The sequence below is a fragment of the Anguilla rostrata genome, chromosome 7 (genome assembly GCF_018555375.3).
Source record: "Anguilla rostrata isolate EN2019 chromosome 7, ASM1855537v3, whole genome shotgun sequence".
NCBI classification, from domain to species: Eukaryota; Metazoa; Chordata; class Actinopteri; order Anguilliformes; family Anguillidae; genus Anguilla; species Anguilla rostrata.
The window spans coordinates 47,035,906-47,063,280 of record NC_057939.1 but is presented as its reverse complement, the minus strand read 5'-3'; the positions used below and the strand labels follow the sequence as shown (position 1 = coordinate 47,063,280).

The following is a 27,375-nucleotide window of genomic DNA, read 5'->3' as shown; positions in this document are numbered from 1 at the left end:
AGGAAACACAACTACTTCCTGCACAGAGATTCTAAACTTCCTGTATTAGGCTTTCAGATACTCTGTACTCCCAGAGGACATCTGGGGCCCCAAAGCTTGGCCCTGTGTCCCCATACCCAGTTATTTTGATTCTAGAAGGGGACATTATAGGGGTAGAGGAAAACCAGTCCAAATTTAAACATGATTATCTCAGACACTACTGTGCTGCTTCATACACATTTGGCCTGCAGGGTATAAAATAGTCATCGGTTTTCATGTAGTATTGCATGTGGCCTGTAGGGTGTAAAATAGTCATTGACAAAGTCAAATTACTGGTGATAAACATTTTTATTCTTAAATTCTTACAATCACTGTTAGTATAGTAGTCATATCTATAATGTCATTGTCATTAAAAATTTCCTCACAGTAACTGTGATCACAGCACCATAAATCAAACATTTTTTGTTCTTCTTATACAATCTACATACATAAGGATATGTGACTCATTAAAAAAAAATCTTTGGATAATACATCACAAGCACCTTGATACCCAGCCAGAGTGCCTGCATATTTACCACACAGGGTACACATTTCAAGTATGAATTAATAATACATACAAATATTTTATAAGTTACAAAAACTGTTAATGAAAAAGGAAAAGATAGCAGGTATTCAAAGTTAAATCTTCTACAAAATTAATGGCACATAGTGCATCAAGTATTCTTTTCATTTCTGATACAGACCTCATAGTAGAATTGCCTATCAAACAATGATGATAGCCAAAGTTAATCTAGCTGCTCACTGAATTTAATCAGGGATGTTTTAACTCCATAATTAAAAGTAGCTGCATCGTCAAACAAAAAATGTTCTAATCTGCAACAACAAAACACCTTTGGTTAAAGCTAAAAAAATAAAAAATAAAAAAACAAACATGTACTTTAAAGGAGGGCATTACATGCATTGCAAGGTATTGTGGGTAGTTTGCAATGCGTAATTACAAGACATGTAACGTCAAACCTCAAGTTAGTCTTGAGCTTCCGTAAAAGCAGAATCCAATTGTAATTATAGTAGTTTGCTTCTCATTAGAGGTAATTTCAGTAGTTAAAAGCACCATAGAAACCTACTCTGTCAGGTTAGTGATTCATGTCAATCCGCAAGACGTAACACTTTTTGAGCAATGTATAATAAAATAATGGCTTTCACAGCAGGCAGTTGTCAATATTGAATGTTTCTACATGAAAAACAAAATAAATAGGCAAACATAAATATTTTACACCGTACATATAAAATGCATCTCGTGTATATATATATGTTCGCGCGAGGTAGGGTTTTTACGCACCTGGACGAAAGTCATTTATCATAAGAAGTATTCTGGTGAAACGTGATAGGTCACACTTCCTCTAGTTTGTTTTAGTTGACTCATTTCGCAGGATAATCACCATCGTCAGTTCACATTCCATCATTGAACCGATGAAGCCAAAAGCCGAAATGCAATTCTCCCCCCCACACTCTGCAGGGTTAAAACAGGCTTTCTAAACAATGATTTTCCACAGTACAAAACCGTGAACTACAAAGTTATACAAAGGCTCCCATGAAATGATCAATAGTTTTGCTAGGCCATTAAATGCAGTCTACTAACAGTGGTCTACCCGATCATATCTTGTTGTCCAGTGAAGGGGTTCATCTTCAGTAGTTTATAACAGTAGTATCATTTGCTACAATAAAACTCTCAATAACAGTATTTGAAGAGCCTACAAAAGTCTCACCTTTGAGCAAGACTATTACAGTAAGCAGTCAGTGAAAATGTAAACTCACTGGACAACGATAAAACTTTCTGATCACCCAATATTTCCTCCGCACATGACATTTTAAAGTAATTTCACCCTGCATCCACTTTTATAGAGGTCTGAACTGGTTACTATCATTTGAAGATGTATATATGGGACAAAAGCACATTTCCTGAACCCAAACAGGGATGATTCTGCACGCATACACAGGGAAATGTTGACGTTAAATCAACTCTTACAGAGTGCATATGGTCCCAATTAGATTCATATGTACTCTGTTAGAGTTGAATCAACACTGGATATTTTACTGTGTACCCAGACCAAGCATGCCAAAGCAGGCAAGCGAATACAATACCCAGAACACCAGGAAGGTTCTGGAAAGACCAGAAGTGGTGTCAGAAGAGGTTCCCTCTATGCGTATGATCAAATGGTTGGCTTTGCTAAAACAGCATCTGAATCGCTGACACATTAAGAGAACAGATTCTGTGGACCACTGTGGGTAGGGGGAGGGGGGTAGGTCAAGAAACCAAGAATTGTATAGAGGACAGTTAATGTCCACTTTCATTTTCTCTCATGTATGACCACTGGATGTATGACCATTGCATAACTTACTTACCATTTAACATAGCATAAACCATCAATGTAAAAAAGTGGTCAAAACGTGATAGGATTGCTTCTGTCAGTTTAGTGGACGTAAATGTGCATGTGTCTCTACACCCTACATTCAGATTATTTTAATTGGAACCATGTTTGCTCTTCTAATCTAGTGCACAAACACATTTGGTAATCATTAAAGTTTAAAAGAAAACCAAAACTGACAAATAAATTTGGCCCGTCTCCATAAGGTCATTACACTGAAAGACAACCTGCGTGTTAATGGACAGCTGCCAGGAGGAATGGTGGGATTTTATGAGCGATGGGCGTGGCCGAGTCTTTGTGTGCAAAGCCGATTGGCTCCCCAGCAGATTTTTTTTTTTTTCTTTCCTTGCAGTCAGCGCTCACTGCACTTGGACCAGCAGGCCAGAATGGGACTGCGGGCTGCACTTTCCGCAAAAACCCCCGCAGCGCCCGTAGATCCTGGTGCCATCCTGCAGGGCGGAGGGCGAGAGAACGAGGGATGAAGACAAAGTGAACGAGTGGCTTTCCCTTCCCTTGTTTGCAAAATAAATCAGACTTGAAATGCAGTGGCTTCAACTGCAAACAAGCTCACAACTTATTTGTGTGGTTTCCACCAAGCACTTATTGAATGGCAAAACTATTCAGATACGCAGTGTACAAGCCCACAATGCAGAGCCGCATTTTCTCAAGAACTGCCAGTTGGACCATTAAAGAGTTCTCACAGACATTCTGTTCAGGAATAATTTCTGATTGGTTTCTTTTGAAATGCTGGATGTTGTCATTTTTTTTTTTTAACCCATGAGCCTTCATCCTTACCTTCTGATTGGTAGATTTAAAAAAGGGGTGAAGGTCATTGGGTATGTGGGGAGTGGCTTCCTTACCTCTGAGCGGTGCACTTTGACCGTGACGTAGTTGCCCTGGGAGACCCATTTCACCGATTCAGCCACTTTCAGCCCGGTTCCCGATAGGTTGATACTGAACTGGCCCTGTGGGGTTGAGCCTCGGGTTAAACCAGTACTGAAAAGGTCACACCTGAATCTTTCATCAAGATGCAACTGTACATACCTGGGTCCCAAAATCAAGAGAGTTTCCTTGAAGTGCTTTCTAGGTCCGGCCAAATTCAGCGACTCATGAATACTGTTCAGTTGGTTGTTTTGCAAAGCTTCAATATAGCAATATGGAAATGGATCCAAAATTCCTTAAAATGAACGCTGTTCCAGAATCACACCTTCGAACCCCAAACATTTTGAATAGAATATGGAAACTGATCCAGAATCAGTTTCTAAGGATATACTGTAGCTTATACTGTATATAACACTGGGATTAAGTTTTTCACGATTATTGGCAGTGTCTCTTAATAAAAACTGCAGTTTTTTCAAAAAATTTTCAAAGTACTTTGGTACTTTGTTATTTGTATTTTCCAGATCCTTTCCAACCCTTGATTTCCTTTTTACAAATTTGAGAACTTTCAAGCCTTTTCAAGCAGCGAGAGAACCAAAAGTGTCACTTGAGTAGACGATGAAGGTTTTATTAATTACGAGCGACCTTTTGAACACGTGTGAATGTGGGCAGTGTTCTGCAGTTCCTACCTGTGGACACTTGGCAGCGCTGTAGCAGTCCCCTGCTGTGGCAAAGGGCACGGCTCGCCCCAGAGGAGTCTGGGTGAACAGTAGATCTGTGGCTGTGGGAGGACAGAGAAGGCTTACTGCACCCTGTTGGTTGCATGCGCTAGGTGCAGATGTCCTAGCCTAGCCGCCAATGAAACAGTCCTCAGAGGCATGAATGAGCAGAGCAAGTGGACGTCCATGGTAATAGTGATATCTCCTTTCAATAAAAGTGAGACTCGTCGGTTGGTCTTTAGCTTGGTAAGCTAATTATATATTGAGCTTGGATAGATCCTACTGACTTTTAAGCAGAACTTAATGCATTCCTAGTGTTTCTAAATTACAGCATTGTTCAACATGTTATCTAGTATTAAAAATGTGCTTTGAATTTTCACGTATCAGTGTGTGTAGTTTATAACAGGATGAATACTTCAATATGGGCCTGGATTCAGTGTGACCGTAAAAAAAGGAATGGTCTGCAAAGGGTAAGCTGCATGCATGCACGCACGCACAGACACACACACACACACACACACGCACACGCACACTCACACGCACACGCATGCACACACACTTTCCTTCTGATGCACACGCTCCTCTTCTCTCCTTCACCTTTCACTCTGTGCCATTCTTTCAATCTCACTCTCAATCTCTCAGTCTGCCTCTCCTCCACACTCCTCCTCTCTCCCTCGCTCATAGCTCAAGTGAATTGGAACTCAGATATTTTCTTGGAACACCTCGGCCTCCAAGTCATCCAGCCATCTTGAAGCGATTATCGTTATTATTATTGTTATTATTATATTTTTTTTACGCTGGGGTAGCAGGCAGTCCTGAAGTAGAACATGCGGTCCCTGACCCACAAACGCGCACACAGTCAGACTCTCCTCTGTCCTGGGGGAAAGGGAGGGACGCCCCAAATCCCTGAACAGGCACGAGTGCGTTAACCTGAGCGCAGCACCCCCGGGAAAAGGAACGGGGCGGGGAGGGGAGGGGGGAGAGAGAGAGATCTGCCAAAAAAACTGAAGATCAGCTTTCCGAGTTTTCTTTTATAGAACACATACAGGGCCCCTACATGGACGTGCTCCCACACACGCACATACATGCACACACACACACACACACACACACTTACACACACAGTAACTGGTTTTTAGACACACTATCTATCAGAAGGCCGAGAGTGAGTTTGGGGGGTGGGTGTGGGTTTATTAGGGGGGGAGTGGACTTGACGGGGGGATGGGGGGGTGGTCTCATCAGTGTGTGGTCTGCTCACGGTTCAGCGCTGAGGGAGGCGGCAGTTCGATAGCTCCGTAACAAACGGGGTCACGCTAATGTTCGATAATTAACGAGGCCACGGTAATGACTCACTGATTATGCGCATGGCGCTGACGTCCAGGCGGACCCTGTGGAACAGCGTGTACCCCGCCGCGGGGTAGTCGTTTCGGCACGCGCAGTCCTGCTTCCGGCTCCCGTTGAACGGGCACTCGAACGGGTTCTGCAACCTGCGGGACGGGACGCAAGGCACGTCACAGGGGTCACCCGAAAATGAGTCACAGGGCTAACGCTGGTACAGTACCTTGGATGCACTAGCGACCAGTGGTCTTCATTCAATAAATAAAACGATTAATAAATAACCCACACACCTGTATCCATAAACCTCTGAAAAGTTGTCAGTGTGACCGCTACGTAAGGTCACGTACTCCTTAGGGAAACTGGTCTGCATTTCAGCACAGTATATCTGAAAGAAATAACAGCGCTGTGACAACTTAAAATCGTAAATTTTAAGAAAACAACGGATATTATCCACAATTTACTGGACATAGTAATTACAGATAAAGCCCCAGATGAATCTAAAGACATATTTTACTTTGAACTTCAAGAAGCCAGGGCATTTTGGCTTACAGATGAACATGAGTATATACACTTTTTTTTAAAAACATGTAAAACATTTATTTCTTTCCAAAAATGTATTCAGTTCTTTTTTCTTTTTATTTTTACAGCCTTGGTTCGGCTCCATCAGGAAATGATTTATTCTTCACAAAGCTTCCATTTGAGCTGATTCCCTGCCAGGGTTCACCCACCTGGAGGATTCGGGACTTGACCCGCAGATAATGTTCCCCGTCCACTCTCACCCCGTCCTTCTCCTGGACCTCCCGGCAGGAGGCGAAGAGCTCGCCTGCGATCACAGAGACGAGCGCGTCACGTCACCGCCGCAAACCGTAGAGCTCTGCGGCCGCGAGGACGACAACGCAACTACGACGTCTGTGCTGCAGATCGCCTTGTTCCAGGAAGGTACAAGGACATAGTACCTAATCATTAGTATTTCGATTCTGCTGTTCTTTGTTTGTGGTTCCAGAAAAAAAAAAAACTCAAAAGAACCACTGATCAGTTTTAATATTGGACTGGAGCAAACCCTCCCTAATCTGCACGCATCGTACGGATTTATGAACCGAGCCCTTTTGCCAAACAAAATTACAACAATCTGCACGCGATTCACGATCTGCAGAGAATTAAATGACGCGTCTAAACATTTGGACTCATCTGAAATATGCAAACCACAGACTGAAGGAGTCACGATTCAGGCCACAAGTCAAAGCCAGTTATCGAGCATAAATCTGAATATACCCATCACTGCTTTGAAAAAATATGAATTCTGACGGAATAATTATTCACTGAAGAAAATTTCAGAACAAACGTATTGGCCTTGCATAAGGGACAGATGTAGTCGACCTTATCCAACTTTGTGTTAAAATAATAGATTAGCTTGCTTTTTATGATTAAGACAAAGCCACTATTAGACTGCTGTACACAGTGTACAAACAAATAGAACTTTGAATAATTTCCAAACAAATGGCATTAATGAACTGCAGCATTGTACAATTAACTGAAGAACAGGCAAGAAAAAAAACAAATTTAATGTTCCTACCACACTAAGACGTCGAAGTTAAGACATCAGTGGCCCGAGTAAAGCAAAAGGTCCTTTTTATTTTTATAATATAAAAAAGTTAGTAGTTATAAGTTATAAATGTGGTGAACGGCCTTACAGTCCCTCTCCCGACAAGCGACCCTGGATTGCGGCCGGTCTATTGGACGGCAGCTCTTGGATGGCAGGTCTTTAGGGGTGAGGCACTCCACCATTCGCTCCATAACGCCAGCGCCGCAGGTCTGAGAACACTGCGGCAGAGCAGAGAGCAAGCACCACGTCACACACACTGTCAGAGACGTCATTCATACATCACACACACTGTCAGAAACATCATTCATACATCACACACACTGCCAGAGACGTCATTCATACATCACACACACTGTCAGAGACGTCATTCATACATCTCACACACACTGTCAGAAACATCATTCATGCATCACACACACTGTCAGAAACATCATTCATACATCACACACACTGCTAGAGACGTCATTCATACATCACGCTTACAGACATCACACACACCGTCATGCGTCTTTAATACTTTCAGACGTACTAAGACACACCCTCACACATACACACGCACAGGCACACACGCATATGTATACACACACAAACACACATGCAAGTGTGCCCACACACACATATACGCACATGCCTGTGTATGCACACACACATATACACACACGTATACACACAGACACACACACATACACACATGTACACACGTGCACACACGCACCTTGCTCCACGAGCCGACCTTCCAGACAGCGATGGGGGAGCAGGGCCTGAGCTGGCAGTGGCGGGTGGCAGGGGGGTGGGGTTTGGGGCAGTCTGCGTGGGGCGGGGACTCGGGGGCGTAGGACCGGGGGTCCTGAGAGGAGTGAACCTCTGAGCAGGAGATCATCCTCTGCTGGTACCCTGGACCACAGCTGGCCGAACACTGGGGACAATCACACAGAGGGTTAATATTAATATTAAACTACAGCACACCTAAAACTGGGGACAATCACACAGAGGGTTAATATTAATATTAATCTACTGCTCACCTAACACTGCGGACAATCCCATAGAGGGTTAATATTTAATATTAATCTACTGCTCACCTAACACTGCGGACAATCCCATAGAGGGTTAATATTTAATATTAATCTACAGCACACTGAAAACTAGAGACCATTCAGTAGTGGGTTAATATTTTATATTAATCTACTGTTTGCCAAATACTAGAGACAACCCCACAGTGGGCTAATATTTAGTATTAATCTACAGCTCACCAAACACTGGAGATATTCCAACAGTAGCCTAATGATTTATATTAATCTACAGTTCACCGAACACTGGGGACAACCTCACAGCGGGCTAATAATATTAATCTACAACTCAATGACCTGTTTGAGGTTGTTAAAACTTAGAGAAACATGATCTCATAATTCTTTCCGGTGGTAAACACATATTTAAAATGTTTTCCAGAAAGAAAAAAAAGTCGCTGGGGGAGGCAATTGTAAAAAAAAATTGCAAATAAAGATGCTACAGCATTTTTTAAATTCACTACAACCTTACTGGAACATTGCAACATTTTGTTGTAGTTCTGCGAAAACAACTGTGGATGAATTTACCATAGCAAAAGTCACACTGCATTTACAGCATACAGAGAGAGAAACAATATACGACGGCTAATGGCTATGGAGGGCAGAGTATAAGTTTGTCAAAATGAAGCCAAAGTTGTCTAAATTAAGGCACTGGGGGTCATGTCTTACCCCTCTGACCAGCCTACACATTGTTGGGATGACAGCAAAACAAACACCAGATAAACAGTATATAATATAGAAATATATACAGATGACATGCACACTGCTATAGGTGTGGCATACCTGTGACCAGTCACCTGTCATCCACACATGCTGACAGGGGGCACCCCTGCAGGGCTGAAACAGGGCGGGTCTGGAGGCGGGGTCACAGAGGGCATCGTGGGCCGGGTTCGAGGCCCCATCCACACAAAGCACCCTCCTGGACCTTATCCCGTCCCCACAGGTCACATTGCACTGTTGGTGGGCCAAAATGGGCATGGGGGGGGTTGGAGAGAAATTGGCCAGAGGGGTAAACAAGAGACACATTGAGAACAGATACCCCGGTAAAATGATTTGGAAAACACCATCTATTTTCACCACAATCAGAACAATCATAAGTTCTTTCATATGATGTTAATTTGTGGTTAATACGCTTTGTTGAAAGTTCTCATGGATCCGAAGGAGCAGAAACAAAAACAAAGTATTTAAAATATTAGGTCAAGTGCGTGCCTGCATGTGTGTGTGAGAGAGAGAGTGTGTGTGTGCGTGCGTTTGTGTGTCCTACCTGCATGGTTTATTACAAATTATATACATTTTAATGCTTTCAGCTCTGTGAGAACCATGCCAACTTTGGGAACTACAGAAGCATACTTCCCAGCATGCAGCTGGTTCCTCTGTGGGAACAGCCTTTGATAACACTCCCAATTGCACCGCTAACAAGATCATTAAAAAACTCCCGAAAGCCTCGCAAACAGCAGCAATTAAACCCTACACGGAAATCTGGCTCTGAGGGAACACAACAGCAATTCACAATCAAAACTTACAGAAATCTTTTTCATTGATTTCAAAGTCTGGAAGGGAGAGATACATGTTGACCTGCGGCAAAGTGAGTGTGTGGTAAACACATGACCGATCAGTAGAGAGAAGTAAAAAAAAAAGTGCAACTTAGCCCTTCTGCACTACAGGACATACACGCATCACAGCATGCTTTGGGGTACAGCCCTAGGGGCAATATTGTATAAAACCTAAAGTGCATAAAATCTTGGCTTGGCCTCAAACGCCTGCAGAGGGGGTAAAATGAACGATGGGCTCTGCACTACTTGAGGCCTGTGGGATGAATCCTCTCCAAAAAAATTTTTTTTTTTAAACCAACCACGAACGTAAATTTCAGGCGGTACTCACGTCTTGCCACTCATCTGCTGCCCAGGTGTAGTGGCGTCGGCAGTCTGGGAGGAGACAAGTCTGCGAGGTGGGGGGACGGGCGCGGGGGTTGCACTGCTCCTCTCCGACCCGCCCCGCCCCCTTCAGCCTGCAGTACACCACCCTCTGCTGTAGCCCCGCCCCACACGTCACGGAACACTGTGAGGAGGAGAACGTTCACAAAGGTGATCAGTGATTGGAGCAAACTGACGGAACACTGCAGTTCTGACTGGCTCAAATTCACTTCCTATGGAGACGCAAGATCCTAAAGTGCATTAAAGATAAACTAAAATGACAGAATGTTGGCCTACAGACATCTCACCTCTTGATTTCCCAAATCTTTGGAATCAATTCATGTGTATGAATGAAAGCAAGACGGTCTATGAAACGACCATTAAGATCTCTGATCTGGACCTCCATGCATCAGAAGATCAGGTATCAGAGGAACTGCTCCAGCACAACACACACACGCACATACACACACACACTCTTTATATGCACTGGAAAATAAAGAAAGAACAATACGTACCAAACTGCAAAACTAAGTTCTTGTTTTTTTTCAGTGTACGAGTCGGGTGCTTCTGTGAACAGCTGTCATAACCTCACGCGCACGTGCTCCTAAACGGTTAATGCGCTCGTCCTCAGATGTCCTCCACCGCACTGCGCGTCAGACCGGCCTCAGCTGCGCTCATTTCTTATCAGCATGTGGTAACTAAGCCCCGAATGCAGGAACATTAAGGGCTTTCATGTCCTGAAACAATAGCCGCGGCGATAGCCCGTTTTAAGGCCTTAATTTGATCTCCTTTATGTAGCGTTCGCGCGGTCGGCGCGCATGTTTTAATCATGTCTCCCATCTCTTTGAAGCCGGTTTTAATCTTAACCCCCCATGCCGAGTGGCAAAACCGCTAACTGATCAAACGGGGGGTTTTAGTGGGACGTCCTCCACCTCTCCCGGGACTATTTTTATTGCCGCCACGTGCAGCGTTGACGTTGTCCCTATCCTGCTGTCTGTCTTCCTGCGATTTTACTCACCATTTCAGAGAGGAGGTCATATACGAGGGCCGCATGATGACGGAACTCTCTCTCTCTGCGCACAGTCACCAGATACTGTTATCATAAATCCACTACAGGATTATTTGACAGCTCTGACCCCCTGACAGATCCAAGCCACCCCCATTTCCCCCCCAGCCCCCTCAAACAAAAAGCCCAAGGAGGGAGGGAGAGCCCTCTTAAAAGGTGCTGAAAGGCTAAAAATGGGGGTGGAAACATATCTGAAGAGCTTTCTCGGGCTAGTATGTCGCTCGTGTTGACTTTCACGGTTCCGGTGATTGATTTAGGGTTATTCCCGGCGAATGGGCGGGTTGAGAGGGGCATTCCCAGGCAGGGGGCCCGGTTCGGTAGGCTGCGGAGAGTCAAGAGCCTGCTCGTCTGGTCTGAGGACCCACACCTCTGTTTTGGTCTGGGTCTTAAGCCCGTGCTTAGAAGTATGCAAGCGTGTGGGTGCAATGTTACAAATGGACACAGACAAGTCGCTTTGTTACATGTCTCACCATTGTTCAAAAATCTTCAGAAATGTAACTGTGGTTTTTGGGATGGTCAGAGCAATAAAAGCCACAATAATCATAACTGCCTTCTCCAAATGTGTTTCTACTCACTCAAAAGTACACTGTCATGTTGCACTGTAATAATTCCTGCAGATGCACTTAGTATCTCACTGCAGAGCAATGACACTGTGCACTGAATGTCTCTATAAACTGTCATAACCCTTTGGCAAGTGCCCTTGATTAGCCATCACATCAGGGGTACTCAAATCTGGCCCTGGAGGCCGGTAGTACTGGCGGTTTTCTGTTTTACCTGATAGTTAACTGATTAATGCCACTGATTTGTCGGATTGAACTCACCTGGTGTTCCTGGTTTAAATCTGTCCTGATTAGAGGGGAAGAATGAAAACCAGCAGTACCACTGGCCTCGAGGGCCAGATTTGAGTATCCCTGGTGCGCACTCATCATGCTAAGAGGATGCGAAATGCTAAAAACACCTCAGGCCCTCTGTGAGCCATTTGCAGTTTCCCTTGCCGAGCCGACAGGGATGGAGTTCATCCCAGGGTGACCGTGCTGTCCCCGCAGAGCGTCTGTCTGCGAGGAGACCGAGAAGGCGTCTGTCTGGGCTCCGTCGAGCCCGAACCCTCCTCCTCCCCCTCTCCCCCCTCCGCCTTTGGGCCGTCGGGTGTCTGATTGTGCCTGTCTGTGCCGTTAGCCTGCCGTTGCTCTCCTGGTTCTTATCTGGACTATGTGCCCAGTGTGCGTCCCTCCAACAGCTTTCACATAAAAGGGCAGACAAAGCGGTCTCTAAAGGGATGTTGAGCAGACGCCGAGGTTGAAAGGTCAACTAGCTTCTTGTCCCTGGTTTTGTCTTCCCCAAAGCCAAGGCATAGATAGGTTAGGCTATCTGCTTTACATTTACATGAACGTGTATAATCCTGTGTGAAAACATGCCTGGGTGCCGGTTTGCATTCACACTCACATTCAAGTTCATTAAATTGGTGTATTATGACATCATCACTTGCAGGGATCCAAACATTTCAGATTTCCAAACAACCTCCATTCGGGATACATCTGTATCCTGCGAGTATCCCTACCAAGCTCTCTGAAGTCTCTCTCAAAGCCACACTATTTAGAGTAAGAGGTGATGGTGATGTTTGGGATATTGTGAGCAGTTGCTTGCAGCTGGACTTGGAAGCTACAGCATCCAGTACAAAGTGTAAACTTTTTTTTTTACCCCCGCTTAGATAAACAGGACAGAGTACATTTTCCAAAATAGCCTAATGTACTATAAATCCGACACATGATATTAATTTACACAGGAGACCAAAGTGAACATTCAAGTGGTTTTTGGAGGTTGGGGTGTGTGTGCTGGCTGGTTGCCGTGTAAACGGTGTGCTTAGAAAAACCCCAGCTGTTAGTGAGGTCGAGTCTCTGGAGAAATTACACCCCCCCCCCCCTTTATTTGTGCATACCCTGCTGTGTCTGCACATACCTTGTGGTGTCTGCGCATATCTTGCTGTGTCTGCACATATCTTCCTCTGTCTGCGCGCACCTGACTTTGCTTATGCACACCTCGCTCCGAACCCTGCTCCACCTGTGCCCCGTACCTGGCTCCACCTGTTGGCCTTCCAGCCAGGGCAGCTCCTGGCCCTGCAGGGCTTCACCACGCGGGGCCTCTCCAGGTGACTGCAGCGCTCCTCCTCCACCGGGGTTCGGGACTCGTCCGCGCAGGTCGCGTCCCGCTGCTTCGTCCCTCTTCCACAGCTCACCGAGCACTGCCGAAGAGAACAGAGTCTGAGTTAGCTTCATACCCATGTCCTCACAATGCTCAGTACAGTTATTCTGTTAGCTTCATAGTCATGTCCTCACAATGCTCAATAAAAAGTCTGTGTTAGCATCACATCTATGTCCACACACAAGGCTCAATACAAAGTTCCTGGTCTCCATAAAAATTCAGGCCTACACTGTTTGATGTCAGTGCCCACACAGTTTGAGTTCCATAGCCATATCCCTACTAGTCACAACACAATGAGAGCACAATAAGTCCCCACAATGTTCGTCACAATCTCTTTTTGATTCGTGTGTCGCCATAACCCTTTACACAAAGTCTGAGTGATCTGAGTGGTGCCATCATGTGACATTCACAATCCACAAAAACCGGCGATAATACCCTGATAGGATATAAAATGAATACAGAAACATGGGAAAATGATGGCCTCCTGGTTTAAGCCTGGCTGTTTCCCTGCCCTTCACGCACTGAGTGAGCCGTAGATCACCGGCAGAATTTTGTCAGGCCACAGCAGTTCACTGCAGCTTTAAAGAAAATCACTCCAGCCTGGGAATGCAGAGCGCCATCCGACACCCTTTCCCCAACAAACCGCTGGTAACCCTGGAGATAAGGCGCATGGTTTGCATAAAAAGGAGAGAGAACGCACACCCGAAATAACGACCTGCAGACCATCAATGACAGATACACTGTTAGAACAGACGAAACACCCAATCAGAAAGCATCCATTTGACGTTTACAAATATGTCAAAAATGTGGCTATCACATGAAAGGTCATAAGCCTATTGTACGCATTTTTAGATGCAGATGCACTCAAGAAGGTAAGGCATTCTATAAAATCAAGAACCTTTATATTCTAGAATGTGACCTGAATCTACAGCTTGATTCAGTCAGAATAATTAATTTAAGAAAGTGTTTCATACATACTGTACAAATCCTACAGCTATTTACCTACGCAGGTTTATGAGTCCACTAGCCATATGAATGAAAAAAAAGTAATAAGTAAGTAATAGTTTAAATAAATAAATAAAATCAGTACACATGCTATACTGCACTATTAAGGGGACAAAGCAGTTTGATTGGATGGGGGCCTAAGCGTTGCTATGGTTCCGCTATGTCACTGTCTCATTGACAGATCTGCTGTGAAGCAAACATGGCTCCATATGAACTACCAGTTAAACGGCCATCAAGTCGCCGTCTGTTTTTCTCACACAAGGCTGTACACAGTACAGCTGAAGTCTACAGTAGATTCTACTCACGCAGGCTGTGTAGTGCAGCCCCAGTGCAAATGGAGAGAGCGAGAAATAAGGAAAAAGAATGGGTGAGAGATGCAGAGAGAAAGAAGGAGAAGAGAGGAGAGAAAGGAGAGTAATATAGAGAAAGAGTGGGGTGGAAGAAGAGAAAGATTTAATTCTGTGGCTGTGAGAGAATGACCAGAGACAATCATCTGGTTTCAATAAATTGGCTGTGAAACATTTGGAACAAAGTCAAACAAAAATTCCAGGAATAAAAAGGTGGTACCACAGAATCTACTCCAGGACATGAAATGAAAATGCAATCAGCCCTTTAAGGATATTTGAGTCTAGCAGTAATTAAAGACCCAGGCCAATGTTCAATCAATATTTATCCTTCATTCTTTCTCACACATAACATTCAAGTGTTTCTTTTTTCTACATAAATGCAGTTTGATAGCCATTAAATCTAAAGTTAAGGATAAAGGCTGTTAGGATTCTCAGGTATTACCTGAAGAGAAACTGCTCTTCAAACGATTCAATCACAGCAGAATGAGCGAACTGCATTAAACCAAGATGATGTGTAAAGATCCTTTTCGTTTTTGCATATCTTCCAGCTCAGATAATAAATATAACACTGTATCCTTTGCACATTAAGATCTCAGAGAATTATATAACACTAAGGCCAGGTGTCTTCTGCGCTGGCAGCAGAGAGAACCACACTGGCCGGAGACCAGCCTGGGACTCAACCCAGGGAAACTCAAATCTGGCCCGCGGGGCCAGCGGTGCTGCTGGTTCTCATTCCTGCCCACTAATCAGGGGCTGATTTAAACCCGATGCACCAGGTGAGAGTACGCGCGGGCCAATCAGCGACTTCACCGCACTGCGGGCTTAAAGGCAGAGACCAAACGAGCAGCGCTAACGACCACGAGGACCAGGTTCGAGTATCTCTCGCTAAACCCCTTCTGGAGGGCTGTGACTTCAGGGGAGGTCAGGCTTGAGGCCACAACGTCCCACTTACAAATAATCAGCTGGATCGTTGGTGGTCTGCAGGCACTGAAATATAAGCTGGAAGCAAAGACACGTCAAACGAGATTTGCTATCAAACACCCTCCCCCCTTTCATGTTTTTAAACCATGGTTTTTAAACCATTTTAACCATATTAATTCTAAAATGATTTGGCTTGCAAAACAACCATTACATTACATTACATGACAACCAGTGATCAGGCACTCTTATCCACAGCAACTTACAAAAGTGGTGAACATTAGTGTTCAGAAAAGTGCAGTATCACCAAGCATGCCCATTCATAATCAGTATGTGTCAAGTTAACTGAACAAACCAACAATTAGTATAGTAAACAGAAGTTAACTAAGCTACTATTCAGCTAATCTACTGTATGTTGACACAGCAATACCTATAGCATTATCCCAAAAAGACAGTTTTTTCTTTCTTTTTTGGGTGGGTGGGGGCGGTGGATATGTTTTACACGTACAAGGAATTCCGACATGCTGTAATTTTGCAGGCATTTTTTAAACACACGCTTGGGGAAGGGGGGTGTCTCAGCTGACTTGTGAACATCAAAGCTGTCCTTCGCCGGCAACTGATCCCAAACGGCGAGGATACAAACGCACCGCGACGTACAGGCTAACGGCAACTCTCCCGCCCACCTCTCACCTCCCCCCCCCACCCCTCCCAGTCCCAGACAAAACCAAACAAGTCCAGAGATGTGAAGCTCCTCCTATTCTGCTGAAAGGGGGAGAGGAGAAGAGAAGAGAGAAGGGAGGAGGGAGAGAGCGAAAGAAGAAAATGAGAGGGGAAACACAGCCAGACGAACGCTGGTGCTCCTTTTCCCTCCGCTGCTGTGAAACAGTAGGTCTGGATGTAAAGCGCGGGGAGGGGGGAGGGGGGTTGCGGGTTGCATGCCCCACCCACCACCTCCCCTCCAAAAAAAAAAAAGTCCTCATCTGTCTGTCATTAGCTAATGCGAGCTGGAGACGAGCAGAGCGGGGTAGGAGCTCGAGGGACCGGGGCGGAGGGGACGCCCTCGCTCCCACCAGCACGGGACAGGACAGGACAGGGCAGGGCAGGGCAGGACGGCCCGCTGCCCCGGGACGTCCTCTACACGCGCGGAGCAGGGGCTCGCGTACACTAAGGTAAGACGAGCGCCTCCCGAAACGCATCGCCGAGGGCGAGAATCCGCCCGCCCGCACGCACACCGCGCCGTAGCCCCGACCTGTTCTCGCTCTGTTCCGTTCCGAAATCACCGAGCTGTCTGCGTTAGGCACAGCGAGGCGTGTCAGTGTTTCACAAAGGAATGTCAAGTACACTAATGCGTCCGGTCAATTCAAGCACCGCACTTAACTAATACCTTTGGGTAGGCAGTGTGCTTGCATGTCCCAAAGTGCTTTACAAACTGATCTAATAAGCATAAAGCTTCATGCTGTGTTTGAATTAAATTCTCCTTGCATGCATGGTAATATCAATATACTTTAAAAACATATTGTATAATACATATTTTTTAAAGAATGTAGAATTTATTCAAGATTTTTTTTAAGGCTAATTTCAAATAATGTTCCCATGTGCACATGAACAGATTTTTCTGAAGAACTGCTTTTATGTTTGTTTTTTAACACTACAGAAAATCTTGTGCACAATGTAAAAAAATTATACTAACTTAATTTAAAAAGAATTTGATGAGAAAAGTAAATACAAGTACACATAAATAAGTAACTGCAATGTAATTTAATGCCCTGTTCTCAGGCCAGTTTGATAATCAGATCCTTTCTTCTCAGTGATGAAAAACTGGTCTTAAATCTATTCCTGACATCACCACCCTCCCAAGTCGTTGCACCAATTAATTCCACATGAACAGGCAGGTTAAGTCTAGTATAAGCCAGAGATCGTCATCTGGAATTAATAGCTGCTATTATACATGTACACGTACAGGAGAGAAAATCCGTTTCTGTTTCTATTCAAACCCCAAATAACACACTTGTAGCTTCGATCTGGTAAGCTATTCAACCAAAAACCGGAAGATGTATGATATTAACAACATGACATATCGTCAGACTCAAATTCTAACAACTCAACAGATTTGCAATTTTGTGAGGCAAAGATCTTCAAACCAAGACGAGAAATAGCAGTGATGCCTATGGCATCTCACATCATCAAAACCTATTTCTACTTCTATTCAGAAACCCAGAAACAACAGATTTTAAATTTTGCGATTCAAAGACAAAGAAAGGTTAAGCAAGGACTGCAATGTAAACACATCCGTATATTTTCTGTGTTATCGTCATTTTTCATGCATGCACCGCTGTTGCTTTGATGTGTGGCTGCATGTGTGTTTTTAATAATCCAATAAAGTAATTCCTTCATTCAGAGCAGTAACATATTAATATCAACCATCAATATCACATTCTGCAGTTAAGAAACGTCCATGCAGTAGCTCCAGAGATGCAGTGATGATACCAGTAGTCAGATACATCACAAAATATTACAGGAAGCCCAGAACAGCACACACCCATAGTTCAGGGCTCCTACCCAGAGCACCCAGATCAGCTGACCAAAGCACACTTGTCCACTTGCACTGTCATACAGCATTGTCGCCATATGCTTTGGGAAAACTGCCCTATCTTTGGTTATTAGACCAAAGACGGGCAGTTGGCGGGATACAAAACCAATATGCCCATAAAGGCAGTGCTTTAATTCCCTTAAATTCCCTTAAAATCTAAAGCAGTAACCGGTTGAGCTCAGTGGTTGAGAAATGATTTTAGGTGCAGTACTGATGTAAGCCTTTTGTGTGTGCAGGTGTGATAAAGGGTAGCCCCCTAAAAGGCACTGGGGTCTAGACCCTGAGGTGAGCCAGTTCTTGCCCCTCTCCATCGCTGCATAGGTAAGTTGGCTGCATACGATTCTGAAATTCTTTTAGAGAAATTTAATAACACGCCTGACTTCAAGTTCATGTAACACACTGCGTGTGAGCGCGCCAGCGTTTCTGTGAGATCGGGATGGAAAGTTGCATTCTCCTTTGGTAACTGAGGCAATACCCTCCATGGCGTTTCCACAATTTAGGTGACAAGCTCTATTCAAGTCTACAGCACATGTTCAGCTATGCCCCCAGTTCTTTCAGTTACACAAAAGCATCACGGGCAGAGAGTTGTACATTAAAACCAATAGACAATAGAGAAACCAATGAAGACTTCAGCCAGTCGCATAGTCATTGACTGCTACTGCTACTGCTACGGACACAGGAATCTCTTTCCCGGTTTGTAAAAAAGAAAAGAAAAAAAACGTAAAAATATAAAACAATAAGAACTCGCATTTACCACTACTGACCATTTCTGATATTTGATACAGGAATTTTTTTTAAAAACAGCCGTTATATGTATCGTTTGTGTTTTCACGGTATCAAAGTGGGACGGAACTGCAAAGACTCAAGCGCAGCTTCCAATCACATGACACTATGCAGGCAGAGGGGTGGTGATAATGCTAAGCATATGGTAACTGTGGTAACCTTAGTTCCATTGTCTCTTCAAAGGAAACTGGAGAAGATCGGGACCATTAGTATGATCGCAATTCAGCACTTTCATGAAGCACTTTCAAAAATGTGCAGCTGATAATTCAGTAGACATATCAATCTCTCTTTCTCTCACACAGACACACACACACACACACACATGCACACACACAGCTGCTATCAAGTAAGCAGATTCTGTGCATATGCAATAATCTTGTTAGAGCAATCGTAGCAATCTCCTACAGTCTATAGTTTATACCAGTTACGTACATCTAGGTATTTTATTGCACTTTCTATGGCTTTCTGACAGATTCAGTGCAGATGTATGTCGCTCATGCACGCACACATTCACACGTGCACGCATGCGCCTGCACAATCACTTTGCGCACGCATAGCCTAGCGTCACAGCTGGCACACAGTTGGCTTCCAGCCAAGAACGTGGCCTTTACGCCCAGGATAAACCGATAAACGGCAGGATCTAGGAATACAAGCTCAAGCTGTGGTGATCTTTACATGTTGGGAGATGATAAAAAAAAAAGGCTGATAAAAAAGTGTAAGAAGAAAAGGTTCTGTTTTAGAGAGAGGGGGTTGAGGGGATACTGCCGGCCTCTCTGGTATTTAAGGTTCCTTTTTGCAGGAGGTTTTCAAAGACACAGAAGTCAAAACAACATGTGTTGTGGACGTGGGAACAGCTGGTAAGTGCAGAATTTGGGGTGGGGGGGGGGGTGGGAATGTCTGCCTTTAAGAGTCATAGATCTTCAAGCAGGTTTAAAAAAAAATAGGAAAAAAGAACCCTTATAACCACACTGCCCTGTATGACAACCAGAAACAAGCAAACAGTTCAAAGCTGATACAATGTAAAAATAACAAAAAGTGGGAAAATAAATATAAACTTCAACTTTAAGGTGAGAAAGTAATATTTTCCTCAAGAGTTAAAAAAAGTGTGCTTTTGCGGTAAACATACCCAATAACATCTTCGTTATTAAACAGTTTATTACAACAAACGCATATTATTCCAATCAGCCTCAGTGAACTTGACTCTATTACGATGGACTTGACGCTGTTAGGGTTGAGTTGCATTCAAGTGAATTTAACGCTGACCACGTTATGACCAGCGCCTTTACCACCGGCCCTCTTGAGCTAATACTCAGGGCACAAGCTGGCGGCTGCAAGTCATGCCGCCTCCGCAGATCAACAGCGGACATAAAAGACAGACAGATATGGCGACAGATACAGACAGACACAAGATGGCGGCTGCAAGTCCTGCCGCCTCCACAGGTCAACAGCGGACAGAGAAGACAGACAGATATGGCGACAGATACAGACAGACACAAGATGGCGGCTGCAAGTCCTGCCGCCTCCGCAGGTCAACAGCGGACAGAGAAGACAGACAGATATGAACCGCAAGACAGGAACGAAGGGACCCCCTTCTTTTAATGTTCTCGCCGAGCGGGGCCCCTCCAGCTGACATTCATCTCCACATCTCGCGGTTGTCTCCCTTTCTTTTTTTTAAAGTGAGGATCACCCCCCCCTCCCCCGTCCGCCCCCTGTCCTGACCACCTTGGCTCTGACAAGGCCGAGTCTCCCCCTTAATCAGAGATGAAGCGAATAAGTGAATAACCGTGAGAAGCCTGTACTAAGCATGCGGCCAATCCGTGCGGCCACTCGACAGCATGTAGCATTAATCCGTCTTTAAAAAGGAAGATAATGCGCACACAACCAGAAAATTCACAACACATTTCAAGGGTACAAAGAGGACTGATGAGGAAAATGAGAAACTTTAAGCTGTCATCATCTGAATTAGACTTTTTTCAGGTCAAAAAGTTACCTGAATTTGAAATGGACACAGCCAGGGGTGCACAACTCCAGCCAAGACCTTTATAAGTAGAATCAGGGGTCTTAGCTGCCACAGCCACACTGGCCCTTTTACGATGGGATTGGACACCCCCGCCCTAAAGGATCGTTTGCTATCCAGATTTTCATTCCAACCAGTGACCCTGTCTTAATTTTCCAAATGTCTGCACGCACCAATGTTGCTTCACATGAGACCAAAGTATACAATTTTCACCAATACTACATGAGCAAGCTGCAGCTGCAGTTCATGACTTTATAAAAATAAAAAAGTCAGGCCAAATAAAATATTTGGCTAATTAAATAATTAAGCAGGTGGTCGTATGAAATTCCAAAACGGAACTGGACCTCATTGTACACTTGTGAAATAAAGCCTTTCGTCCAGTGAGTGCATGAGGTCGTGTTGAATTTTATTTATTTATTTTTTTTTGTGTGTCGAAGTCAGACACCTGCTCTGCATGCCTTTCATTAGCACATTCCTAGAAGCGGAGCGCGGTGTTTACGCCGAAGCCCTTTTATTGGGGTGCCACGGCAGCGATATGGGTCGACACCGTGCCGCGAAAGCTGGCTCGTTTACAGAACCTGCCTAACCCTTCTGGGCTCAGGTTACCTAGGTTACGCCGCAAGCATTTCCCTCTCTTTCTTTTAAACTGCAAATTAGCAATAGGTTGTAAGCCCAACCGCTTCAGGAAGGGAAGTGGAGTTTTATGTTAATGTTTTGGCTTTGGTACGATGAGCCAGCATAATGTTAGAGGACGGTTTTTACCACAATCCTAAAAAGTCAGGACACTTTATACAAGCTGGAATTAGCTTCAGGAAAGAAATCGCTGCCAAATGCAGCCACAGGTTACTCTAAGCATAGAGCCAATAAAATATCTTTCAATTCAATAGTTTTATTTGTCTAGCATTTCAGCGGTCACTGTCACAATGACGCTTCGCAGGAAAACAGGAAATGGGAAAATTGACCGAGCCTGAACCCCAATCCCCCCGCCCCCCCCTAAAAAACCAGCAAAAAAAAAAAAAAAACTCCCCAGCGGGAAGAACAAAACACTGAAACTGTGGTGAGAAAAAATATACCCAGTTGGAAGAAGTGTTGGGAAGAGCAGGACTATAGAGGGGGAGTTCTCTCCAACTAGCCAGCTTGGTGCTAGCGTTTAGCCATCCAGGACCCCAGCCCGGTGATGGGGACACTGTGCTATAGAAGGTGCCACTCTTCGAATAAAACATTAAAGATATTTACAGGGAATACGGATGAAACAAGAAATTAACTCAAAAATGTAAAAAGAAAAAACAAAATGGATGTTTCTGTGTGACACCATAGCCCACTACAGACCTGAAGAACTGACGTCTCTTAAGCCAGCACCTCACCAACTTAAGCGGAGTTTGAAAAAAAAAAAAAATTCAAAAGAGATTTGTCAACAAAGTTTTAAACTCTCACAGACAACTGTGAGTTTAGGAGGAAAAGGGTAGGGGTCGAGCCTGTTTCTGATCACCGTGCCAGCCAGGGAAAGACCAGATAACCGCTTCCAGATTTCACTCAGTGTCTCCTTTCATTTTGACCAGGAAACCCAGTCACAGCTGGCTGTCCCATCAACAAACATCTCCCTGAACTGCTATAGCGCTCGGGTCAGTACTTTAAGAGAATAGCAAACAAACATATTACATATTCCCATCAATTATCAAAATTTAGAGGGAAGCAGCTGTCGGAACAGATGAAACAATAGAGAGCTCAAATATCAATGTCCCTAATGTAGAACGAGAATCATTTGTTCAGTCTCTCCAACTGTTTGAGATTAATAATAAATTAACTGCCCTTCATGAATTCACTACTCTTCTACTTTGAAAAACACAATAAAACTTTTCATGCATGAAAGGAAACCGAAAATGTTCCCGCATTTATAGAGAAGATTTATTTATTTGTGATTTTGAAATTTTCCACTAGGACAAACAACACTTTTAATCCATCAAAGAACCACGTTGGTCTCGGGTGCTGTATAATTTTGTGGTAGTAAGCTTTTTTTAAACAGCTCTCTTGTTTACAATGAAAGTGAACAAGACATAAAAGGGACAGAGGAAGACCACACCAATATATCAGTTGTTTTGGAACAGAACCTGGAGACATATTTTCAATTTGTGGTACAAACAGGCAGGGAATTATGCTGTAGGGGGAAATGTGGAAAGAAAAAATAAAACTGCTTTACTGAACAGCTGGGCCATTTCACACCAACTTTCTCACATTTGACACATTAACGGAGCGTTGTTGTGTCGGGAGTCGCTATATTTTCATCATGACTTCTTTTTTTTTTCTCCTCCATCCAGCAGACTTGAGACAAGTTAGGCGGAGGCGGGAAAGTGAGGTCTACCAACGAGAGCAAGCCCTGGGGCGTTCAGCCTCAGACACCGGCCCTCAACAGCACTGGCGCTTTACTCGCTTCAGATGAATAAACACGTACGAAAAGGTCAAAGGTCACCAAGGTTACAATTTCACTCTGCTTCCAAACAAACTCTCCCCAGCTGCCAAGGTTTCCAGAAGGGGGTTAAGTGCCGATGGCGGAGGCTGACCCGGCCCGGGAGGCATGGGAAAGGATCGGAGGAGGCGGGCTCGGCGACGTCACGACTACCCGAACCCTGGGGCGACGTGCAGACGTGCCCCGCCCCCCGAATGGCTCCGGGCGAAAGCGAGTGTCAGTTCCACGGGGTCCAAGAGCCACGCATGTGGATCTCATTTGGGCACAAGCAGGAGGTTAGGGGAAAGGGTCAGGGGATCCACCTCCCTCTGCACCAAGCCCAAACTAGCGGAAATGGCGTTTTCTGCTCTGCCACAGAGAAACGTCAAAAAGCGTACAAGTTGTTGTCATCCATTGCTTTTCACTGCATGGATACATAGCATAACTAATTCACGTTAATATTTATTATGCCACCGACAAATATGTCTCTACACACGTCAGATTTACACCGTAACAAGATGAGTTACAAAAGCAGACAATCTGTCATTACTTTCTTCACTTGCGTGCTTTCTTCACTTCTTTCTAAAAATGACAAAACCGTTTGTCTTACCGATGTCTCATATATGGTAAGTGCTCTAACACTATTCTTATCCATTCAATAAATTGAATATATGCTCATTTCAACACACACATGCACACCCCTCATGGCCAACAGCCATCAACATGTTAGTATGTCACTATGTGTACTGAGCAAGCACGAAAATATTTAAATGGATTTTCATTTGAGTTACAGCAGACAAGCTCACCCATCACTCTTAAGTACTGATTACACACTACTGATGCTATGGTCAACAGACTGTTTGTGTGCTAAAGTTCTCACTCAATAAGAAGGGAAACAGCCTTCCTTCAAAATGCTAAACCGATGACATCACCAGTCAACCAATGACCAGGTAAGTCTGTACTGCACTAATGAAAATCTGAATAGAAGAACTACTGCAAACCTGTATTGAACAGATTTTGAATGTTTACACCACCAAGTCACCATCTTTAAAAGCCTGGTTCATATACTATTTCCATTGTTTACTTTACGTTTACCCACTAACCAGTTCTGAGCCTAGCCTATGTGGATGTCTACTCAGAAACAGTGGGAAAGAAACATTTTGGCTTCTTTACAGATTGGAAATGTTGCAAGATTTGATTTCACAGTAAAATTTAGGCTGCCCAATTCTATTATGAAGCATAACATAACCTAGAGGGACAAAATCTTTCTCCAAATTCTGGCTAGCATGTTAGAGCCAAGTATTAATACCCATAGAATGGCACTTAAAACTAAATCTTGTCCAAAAAAAATTGAAATAAATTCAAAGTTATTCATTGGTTAACCCTGGCTATATGTTCTCCCTCACTATATTTTGAGATATATATATATATATACACATTTATTTTTACATAAATTTATTTTCATTAGATCAGAGGTGTCCTGTCTTACCAGAAAAGGCTGGTTAATTATCTGATCTCAGCATCATAGTGCTGGGCTAAAACAAAAACCTGCACCCAGACTGGCCCTATTTGGAGGCCCTAAGACTGGACACCCCGTTAAAGACCAAACCAACATTAAAATGAGTTCAACACAGATCAACAGAAACATACTGTAAATGCATTGTACTGTAATTGTGATTTGGTTTCATACACAACTTTAAAATGCTAAATAACAACAGGTGGGAGGTGTAATAAAAGAGCGAAGGTACAACAACACCATCTAATTCACCTTGAGTTAATTGGTTTCCAACCATGCATTTAAACAGGTCATAGTTTACATACACACCTTGCTAAGTAGCTACCTATCTTGTTAATTGACTAAAATGGCTTAGCTACTGTTGCTAGGCATTCATGGAACTGTGAAAAAGCTGCAAAGCTAATGTTTGCAAGCGTCACATCTAATTTAAAACGGCACATAACTAAGTATTCTATAAACTGGTTGGCTAGTTGGCTAAAAAAGAAATAAAGCTAGATTTAGCTAGTCAGCCAGCAAACTCATAAAATCAAGTAATTCCACTAATGGTTCATAGGTTGGAATTACATAGAGTATTGAGACATCCAGGCATTTGTTGACATATGTGCATCATCAAGGGCTAAGTAAACTATTTACTGTAATGGGAATTGGGAAACGTTTTTGCGGCTGTAAACAAATAAAACTGATGAGGCTTTTTTTCTTGTCTCCAAACAGACCACAAACCCCTGACAAACCCATTAATCTCCATTTGTTCCACCACAAGACACCATGCTGTCACCAAATGGGATTTTTCCTTTTTTGAAAATTTAAACAGTCAGGCTAACCTCCGTCATCTGTCACACTCTGTTCAGAATCTGGCCTCGTTTTGAGCAAAAACGTGGCCTTATAATGTCTAAGAAAACATACAGTAGTTTAACCGATAATTCGGATAATGGCTGTCTCAAAGTCACCTAACAGGGCCCACAGCCAGCCATTAACATGAGCATTTTCACCACGGAAACAAAAATGACATCACATCACTCATTTCTAGCAGTCTCGAAGTTTCAAGGCACGGGACTGGCATAATTCTGTATCTCCCCTGAAATGAAGGGATGAGCAAAGGGATGAGATCACAACCGTGACCTAAATGAAAGGGGGACTATGAGGGTCGAGCTACAACAGGATTCTGTGTCAAATTTGGATCTTAATTATTCAATTATTCATTATTTATTTCATCTGGAATTTTTGATATAGTCACAAGGTTCAGCTAGAGACTACGTGTTAATTCTCAGTGAAATCTTTAATTGTGGTTCAATATAGAAAATAACAAATATTAGTGTAAAACATCTATTTAGAGTGTCTCAGAATTAAATGTGCCTCTTAATAATTATGTTGAAGACGGAAGCAATGATTATTTTTATTTTTTGATGAATATTTCTTCATAAGACTAATTTACACTTCAAAGGGATAATCCAATCTCATTTTATCAATACAGTGCTTGTCAATAAACTGAACTGGGACTCAAACTGACATTTTTACTTCCATAGTTTTCATGGTGGGATTGGTTTTCGGCCAGACATAATATCTGAGCAACGCATGAACTATGACTAATTATACTCTCCATTATTATTCCTATGATTAGTGCAGGGTCATCGGTCAGTGAGCACATGGGCAAAATGAAAAATATGGCACTGGGGAACTATATTGTTGATTTTATGTTCAGCCGCAGATCGCATTTTACAGTTTGCGTGGGGTATCTCAATTAAGAATCGACTGCATAAATACTTACACTGTAGCTAAACACAGATGGTTCATATTTATCTCAATTTAAAACAACCGCGGTAAGAAGACATCTGAAAAAGAAATGTAATTTTGACTCTCTGTGTATGTGTGGGGTAATCCCCCTCACACCTGCTGATCTTCAAAAAGTGACTGGAGGAGGAACATTACATTACATCATTTATAAAGGGTTCAAGTGTAGCCTAGGCCGCATAATGGAACTGAAGCAGAGAGGTGACAGTTAGAACTAAATGTAATATGCCATACAAACACAATCAGAAATATATATAAAATAATGTTCCATTCCTTCAAGTGCTATGAATGTAGTTCATTCAACGCCACAGTTATTTGTATTAGCAATATCTTCAAAGAAAAGTTTTTTGCCAGCATTGATTGATTTAGTGTTTGTTTTCGTTAAAGCAATGCTTAGTTTTGTTGTTTTTTAAGCCCTCCAAGCTCACTTAAGAAAAGTTTATTTGCTAAAAATGTAAACAGATGTCCCAACCAGTGCCAAATTCTGATTTTGTTTGTTGGATTTTGTATTTTTAAAAACAATAAATAATAAAAAAATAGAAATTCTATACTCGTGTTTTAAAGTGTTTTTCATCATTGTCATTATATGAAAATATGTGTGGTTAGTTTCGTAGTCATTTTATAAACATAGAAAAAAACATGCCTTAATCTTTACAAGTAATACTTTTTTTTGTTTTTGTTTTTGTTTTGTTCTAAGAAATTGTCCAATGTTGGAAAGTAACATCAAACAAGTTGTTTTGCCAACATGCTCCAAATGGTCATATGCGCATGGACATATAATA

At 43.3% G+C, this 27,375-nt stretch overlaps 1 protein-coding gene and 1 long non-coding RNA gene across 4 annotated transcripts in view; one reads left to right on the top strand and one right to left on the bottom strand.

Moving 5' to 3' along the window:
* Nucleotides 1-308: 308 nt before the first annotated feature.
* Nucleotides 309-27,375, bottom strand: part of LOC135259877 (A disintegrin and metalloproteinase with thrombospondin motifs 20) — a 132,119-nt gene continuing 105,052 nt past the window's right edge. For both annotated transcript variants that reach the window (XM_064344755.1, XM_064344756.1), the window contains 11 exons: nt 13,059-13,226; nt 9,890-10,066; nt 8,792-8,962; nt 7,660-7,860; nt 7,033-7,162; nt 6,070-6,164; nt 5,632-5,726; nt 5,357-5,490; nt 3,974-4,065; nt 3,266-3,370; nt 309-2,854 (listed from right to left, as the gene is read on the bottom strand). In XM_064344755.1, coding sequence (XP_064200825.1) covers nt 2,765-2,854; nt 3,266-3,370; nt 3,974-4,065; nt 5,357-5,490; nt 5,632-5,726; nt 6,070-6,164; nt 7,033-7,162; nt 7,660-7,860; nt 8,792-8,962; nt 9,890-10,066; nt 13,059-13,226 — 1,458 coding nt within the window. In that variant the 3' untranslated portion in view covers nt 309-2,764. The remainder of the gene's footprint in view (nt 2,855-3,265; nt 3,371-3,973; nt 4,066-5,356; nt 5,491-5,631; nt 5,727-6,069; nt 6,165-7,032; nt 7,163-7,659; nt 7,861-8,791; nt 8,963-9,889; nt 10,067-13,058; nt 13,227-27,375) is intronic.
* LOC135259878 (uncharacterized) lies at nt 16,227-25,498 on the top strand. Of its 2 annotated transcripts, XR_010331420.1 has the most exons (5): nt 16,227-16,341; nt 16,451-16,625; nt 18,283-18,367; nt 19,629-19,686; nt 23,162-25,498. It is a non-coding gene; the product is annotated as an uncharacterized LOC135259878 (long non-coding RNA). The 2 variants fall into 2 exon arrangements; XR_010331419.1 differs by lacking the exon at nt 19,629-19,686.